Source organism: Notothenia coriiceps, unplaced genomic scaffold (genome assembly GCF_000735185.1).
Source record: "Notothenia coriiceps isolate Sejong01 unplaced genomic scaffold, NC01 NC01_scaffold00035354, whole genome shotgun sequence".
In the NCBI taxonomy this organism is placed as follows: domain Eukaryota; kingdom Metazoa; phylum Chordata; class Actinopteri; order Perciformes; family Nototheniidae; genus Notothenia; species Notothenia coriiceps.
In genome coordinates, this window is record NW_011368055.1 from 164770 (window position 1) to 171997 (window position 7228).

Sequence of the window (7228 nt, forward strand, 5' to 3'; positions counted from 1 at the left end):
AATCCATTCGGTCGGGAAATAATCTATTGTCCCTTGTACGGTTTTTGTACAGGGTTAAAATTATATGTGGATCTCAGTATTTGCCTTCCAGTAGAAATTATAAGACGCGTTTGAATAGTTTTGATGAATTCCGAAATAACCACAACGACTCTGGTCCTCCTCGTCAGCGACCACGTCGAGAACCCTATATACCCTGTTACAAAATAATCACGCAATTACATGTGCACGTTAGGTGTTCTCTACGTGCGTCTGGGGATATTTGACACTGTGCGATTGGTCCCGCGCGAACCATGTCAGAGATACAAGGACACTCGAAGACGGGGTGTACTTACTTGCAGGTAGTAGCGATTCTCTACGTCGATACAGTACCGTCCACGTAACGAGTCCTTGGTTTTTTCCGTTACTTGCTCAACAATTCTTCCTAAATACTATCAAAAACCTTGTCTATGTAGTCCTCGTTCACTTTGCCAAGTAATCACTCGTAAATCTACCGACAATCCCGACTAACAAAAGGGAACCTGCGCGATCCGATTGACAAGGGGACAGGACTTAGGATTACATTCGAATGGACTGACGACAGCATTCGAAGTATATATGGTAATGTACTCTGTACTCACGACCGAAAGCCAGACGTTTATTCGTGTGAGGGTTGGAAGTTGCAAACAATAGTGTTGGATATATAGTCAGTGTTAACACAAGACCAGACAGAGTAGAGTCACCAGGGCCCACCACCCCCGACGACCTCGAGTCACACGACGACCCGATGCCACCCTTGCGCATATAGAGGAGGGGACGTAGTACTGGGTCAGTGGGTCTTGTGCGGGGACTACAGTGAACCGGTGGTTCCGCTCGGGGGTACCACTCAGACGGACTGTGAGGTTTGGTAGACTTCACATTATTTGGTCCGTTGTTATTTGGTTATCAATAATAAGTGTAGAAAGTGTAGAAAGTTGTGCGAGATGGACGGAAATTATACACACAGTTCCTAACACAAACCTTTTCCGTTCTTCCTTTTGACGGATGTCTACAAAAAAAGAGAACAAGAAAGAAGAAAGACGCTAGTCTCGATAAGTCAGGATAATTACTGGAACCCAACACTCACGTTGACTTTATCAGCTCGTTTGTATTGGGTCACCTTCGAACGCGGGAGTGGACCACTACAATACCCTCCCTTTATACAAGATGACCTAAAAAGACGTCACACAGGAACCGTTCTGAACCCTGAAAGACACTTTCTTTGCCTAAATCTGTAATGATAATCCTACAGGGACTAGTGGAAAAAACGAGGGCTAGGCTAAGGGCTAGTAAAACTAAAACTGTAAACGGCTATGCTACAAATAGGGCTAGGCTAGATACGTTACGTAATTCCTTTTTTCGTAAGTTCAAACAGGGAATTCCAATAAAAAAAAATAAATTTACACCTATAAGATTAGGTGGTACCTATAATCGAAGAAAGAAGTGTCGTCGTACCTAGTCAAGTCGACACGTCCGTAACCTAGTTTTGTTTTATTGTCGAAAGTCATGACGCAATCGATTGACGATGTTAATCTGTGACGCGGGTGGGACAACGGTCTAACTCTCTTATTCGTTGGTCCAAGATACTTTGTTCGGGTTTCTTCGTTGTTATGTACTACAACACAGTAAACTTTTGGTTTTGTTTCCGGAGTCCTACTGAAATTCTGAACTTGTCCGGTAAGCAACAACATTCGTAACTTATTTTTAAATTTTTTTTTAATAAAATTCTTTTTTTTTTTTTAGGGCTAGGGGCTAAAAAAAGGGAGGGGACTAAGGCTAGAAAACTTTTAGTGCACTAGCCGAGGCTAGGGGCTAGTTGCCCTAGCCTAGCTCCTGTAGGAGATAATGATTTATAGTGTAAGTGACGTAGTGAAGTGTAGTAGAGAGAGTGTCGATTGTACAATTCGAGTTTATGTCAAAATTTTTTGAGAATAATGCGACAATCAATCATAGTAGTTGCTTCCGTACAAAGTTAGACTAATTACGTTTAAAAACTTAAATATAAACTAAATTACACGAACCTAATTACAATATCGAGAGTTATATGACTTCTCACTAACTACAAGCACGTGTCGCGCAGACTGAGTCACAATAACGTTGGTGTTTCTTCCTCCTAAGGGATAGCACTTGAAATGTTTGGCTCTATGAAACCTGATGCACTTATATGATTCTGTTTTCTTCAAGGTTGTAACTTCCCGGTCGAATGTACTTATTGTAAGTTGCTTTGGATAAAAGCGTCAGCTAAATGTAATGTAATGGCAAAAAATGACCATGGTGACTGTGACAGCTCCTGCCTATCTCCTAAAGTCTTGCATATTGTTTGTCCCTGAATGTAACACAGATGGTGGGAGTGTCAGATGAGAGCACCTGGTTGTCGCATTACTTGAGATTAAAAGCTCCTATCCCGAGTGGCTCTCACTCTTTTCCCCGATCTCCTTCCTGAGAGCAGCTCCGGACCTTTGTTTGGTGTTTCCTTTGCTTGTTACACCTTGCACTACATAATGCTCTCACATTCACATCTACACTACTGATATTCCTCCCAAACATTCCTCATACTGGTAGTCATGTCTTTATTTGTTTGCTTTTTTATAATAAATAGCACGTTATTACATTCTTTTGCACAATCACAATGTTGGCAGCTTCACCTGGGTGACTAATACAGTACATACGCCAAGGTAGTCTCTTGTAGTAAACATCCTACAGTTGGATTAACTATTAAATCCACAGCACTGAACTTCACAAGAAAGTAATGTTTGACGTAAGAGGATGGTGAATTTTGAAGTTAATTATCAGTATTCAGTGTATGACAACATTGCCATCAGGGGCCAAGGAGACATTTCCCCTGCTTTCAGCTCAACGGAAGTGAGAGATGAAGGCTACGAGTGGGAGCACACACACTAACGCGCACACACACGCTCATGGGAATGTATTCGTTTCAAGGTGAGGGTGGGGTTGACTCTTGTTACGAACAGGAGACTCACACACGGACACACTCACTCACATCCTCTCTGGTATTTGGTAGATGCTTAAGTGTGGCCTAGACATTTCCACCTCATCATGTCTCTCCAAAAGCAGAAACTAAAATATATCCAGGACTTTTATAACATTAATATTTCCCGTAGCACAAACTGTTGTCCATCGTCATAAAAAAATTATTTTATGATTTACATGAATGATTAAATCAACATTACTACAAGGCTCTCTTTGTTCAGAAGACAATAAAATTGGTACATAAATGACTTTCGATTCTATTCTCCACCAACGGCAGCGAGAGTGAGAACACTCACTACGAGATCCTAATCCCCCAAAAAGACTCGAGGAGAAACAATCCAAGGTGTACCGACTGGAAAACATCACATGAGCCCGTAGGAATGTTCGTTATCTCCGACACCCTGGGTGGAGGTCCTGGCCTCTGTCTACATAGAGTTAATCATTCACCACTCTTCCTACCATGTGTGTGTGTGTGTGTGTGTGTGTGTGTGTGTGTGTGTGTGTGTGTGTGTGTGTGTGTGTGTGTGTGTGTGTGTGTGTGTGGCAGACAGGGTACAGCGGGTAACAGTAACTTGTACTCTTTGTGGCAGAAGTAAACATACTTGTTTTTTCTGAGCGGGCGACCTGTCCCGCCACGATCCACGACAGCGCTGTGACCGCAGCCAGAGCCCCTATGTGCAGGAACGGACCTGTGGCCTGGACAGAGAGGTGAGGAAGAGTAGGGAAGATGAAGGAAATAGGATATAGAGAAATGGAGACGAAGGGGAAAGACAGTCAGCAAAAGAGAAAAGAAACAAAAGGAAAAGAGAGAGAGGCATTGAATTACACACATTATCTGGGGTTAAGACATTGTTAACATCACTCGGAGATAATAACTATAATTTGTAGGGGCTTTCAATTTCAATGGCATCAGTTTCAGAGGAGTAGCGCGTCCACTTCAATCACACAGTCATGGTGGTGAAATAATCTCACAGGGACACACTAATTATAAGCTTCTCACAACTCCTCGAAAATCGTTTAGCTGTTAATTGTTACGAGGATAAATGTGGATTGACTGTTTTCTCACCAGCACCAAGGATTTTCTTGTAAGAGAACAACAAAATAATAATAATAATATATATAGATATTTACTGTTAAAACTTCATGTATTAAAAGGTAGGATTGATTGATTTCGATACTTATTAATATCAGATTAATACCAGGCTAAAAAAAAGGTACAAAAGTGAAACTAGATGTTTTCAACCCTCACTTCCTCATCCAGGTAAAAGTGGTTACAGTTCAAATATTTGATCACAAAGCAATGTTCAAAGTCTAGGTTGTTAAGTAGGAATAATAAACTGCCTTGACTTTGTGTCGCACTCAGTTAAGTATTCAAACGTTCAATCATCAGTGATGTAAAAGCCGTGAAACATGACTTTGTGGCTTCGCTGTGTTTCAGTGTGCTGACCTGCAGCGAGATGGGGATGACATCCCACTCTTGCCCCCATGTTTGATTGACAGATATCACCCCGATAACGGTGGTGAGCAGAGCAGCAGTCACTCCTATCTGTAGAGACGGAGAGAGAGAAAGAGATACAAAAAATCAGAGGGGCTGTCATTTTGGATAAATACATGTTCACTCCCACACACACCAGATTAACCTCCACATGGCCCTCAGCCCTTTCACACCCCGAACAGTGTTTGGTCCATGCATTTGATTTGCAGATAACATTTTAGACTCAGTACAAATGGTGACAGGTAGAAATAGAAATAGACATCACAGACAAAGATAGATGCATAATGCAAAACTCATCAACCACCTTCCCATTTTTCACAACACACACGCCAACACAGTTGCTCCGTCTCACATTTGGCACATTACCTTATGGAGCCAGTGCAAATTTAGCTGTTGCCCAAGTGCAACGTGGCAAAGTGCTAGAACCTAAAAAGAGAAAAGCATGTCAAGTTAGAACTTTTTAAAAATGATCTGCTGCTTAACAATCTCAAATTGTTCAACATAACCATGGTCTTGACAACACAAGCAATCACTACAGAGGCAATGTGATGAACACGACTTGTTTAACACCCCCACAGTGAATATATCACGTAGGACTGACCATTAAGAATGCAACGTAGGTGAAGCCAGCAGCAGTGGTGGCCAGGATGGGAACAGTGCCATCACTCCACTCCCCAGAGCGGTTGTACAGGAACCTGAGGAGAAAAAAACATTTGAAAAGTAAATCTCATAACGACGGCTCACCTGCATTTCATTATTACTAATGGTATTGAAGGGTTAAGGAATAGATGCGATTGAGCTGCAACAAGCATTTAGTTTTATATTTTCTCTTTTTTTAATAAAACAATGCCTTAAAGGTCCCATGCTTTTCTTGTTATTACCCGCCCCCTTGTGTGTTATGTAGCTTTTTCTGCATGTAAACGGTCTGTAGAGTCCCTCAAAGTACACCCTGTAACGAGTAAAACTCTAACACAGAAAAGACCTGTCTATGCTAAAAAGATTTTTTTTATACATTTTTTTTCTTCCTGAGTATGGTGACGTAACCATGCCCAGGTCCAAATGGACCAATCCGTGGAGCTCCACTCACTCACTCACTCAGCCTTATCTTTTCTCAGCTGCGGCTCCGCGGATTTCTCAGCCTGAGTTCAGGTTGAGTTTTGCGGTGTCTCGCTGACCCCACGCAGCAACCAGGAAACGACACCAGTAAGCCAGCTCACACTGTCCGCAGCAGCGAGCCCCGCAACGTCCCGCCAACACGGCACCCAGACCCCACGCAGCATTCTCATCTGTTTGTCATTACTGGTGTCATTTTCTGGTTGCTAACGCCATTGTAACACATAATCACTGATGTTCCGCGGTAACGGTGGTGGATTCATCAGAACAGAGTGGGCGAGCTGACCAATCAGAGCACAGTGGGCTCATAGGGAGAGGGGGGGCAGGAGCTCCAACAAGCCGTTTAGGACAGAGAGTGAATACACATTAGGGTGGTCCTTAAAATTGAAAGTCAGAAAGTCTAAGCTCCAACCCCCAGAATTAATTCTATTAGTCAAGAAAACTCTCCTGGTGAATTTTTTACTCAATCCAACAACATTTACCCCTCCCTCATCGACCTTGAAGTTCAGCCTCAGTTGCAGAATACCCGATGTTCCGTGACGACAGTACAGTTTTCTGGGTGACCCGTGTGTGTGAGTGTGTGTGAACAGGAAACGGGAGAGTCTACACCTACATGTCTATGACAGTGAAATCCTTAGGTCGAGTTTCTGTAACCTATTTGGAAAAAATGTTGTTACAGAAGACCGACGTTTCTCTTCGACTGTCCGGTCGACTAACGATCTTGGCGTCTATTGTCGGACGTGAACAAGGGTATGAATTCGACCGTGTTAATTCTCTTTCGGCGACAGTCAATCAAAAGGAGGGTAGGTACATTACTATTGTTGTGTAATAAGAGGAACCAGACTAAAGAGTGTCAGCGGGCTGTCATCGCAGACGCAGGCAGCGTCTCTGCCGCGAGAAACTACTAGAAACAATAGACATAACGTTGCTATTCGAACTTCGACGAGATATCCTCCAGACGTACTTTCAATTTCCGGAAAAACTTTTGGTGTCAGAATTAGGAAGGGAGTGTTCGGAAAATAAACAAACACGGAGAAAAAAAGGACCAGAACGTCTAGGTAACTTTTCGACTATACGATATCTGGAGCTGTAGTATTAATGTTGCGATAGATTTTAACGACTGCTTCGGACGTTGTCGTGGAAAGTGGGACGTAACAGCTTTTTTTTAGTTCACATTAAATAGAGATTCGATTGAATTTCCAGGTACGTACTCCGTAAAGATGGACTATATTAAGGTAACAACCCCAAGGATGATCTTATTTTATTGTAACTAAGTTCAATGGTTTTATGTAGCTCAAGGAGTATGTCGTAGAGACATATCTTCCCATGATTTTCTCTGATATCACGGTACATGTAAAAGTTATAGTATTATATATATGTTTGGTGGCCTTAAACTTTCTACTCCTAGTTCTTTATGAGAGGACTCAACTTAACATGAAGTTTAAGGTTGTTGTAATGTAGGGAGTAGTTGGAACTGCAAATCGGAGTCATCCCACCAGGAATTTTACCTTTTCAGCTTTCGAGGTTGGGGTCTTAAGGAAGATAAGAGGACTCATTAAAGAAGAGTTAGCTGTTGTACATGTGAGGGGTAGTAGCTGGTACCCGACGTATGGT

General features: G+C 42.3%; 1 protein-coding gene across 1 annotated transcript in view; it reads right to left on the reverse strand.

The window, feature by feature from the left end:
- The window catches only part of gdpd5b (glycerophosphodiester phosphodiesterase domain containing 5b), a 30401-nt gene that overhangs the window by 20035 nt on the left and 3138 nt on the right, over positions 1 to 7228 (reverse strand). Inside the window, exons 2-5 of the mRNA XM_010791267.1 lie at positions 5103 to 5227; positions 4868 to 4927; positions 4454 to 4552; positions 3609 to 3702 (exon numbers count right to left, since the gene is read on the reverse strand). Coding sequence (XP_010789569.1) covers positions 3609 to 3702; positions 4454 to 4552; positions 4868 to 4927; positions 5103 to 5227 — 378 coding nt within the window. The remainder of the gene's footprint in view (positions 1 to 3608; positions 3703 to 4453; positions 4553 to 4867; positions 4928 to 5102; positions 5228 to 7228) is intronic.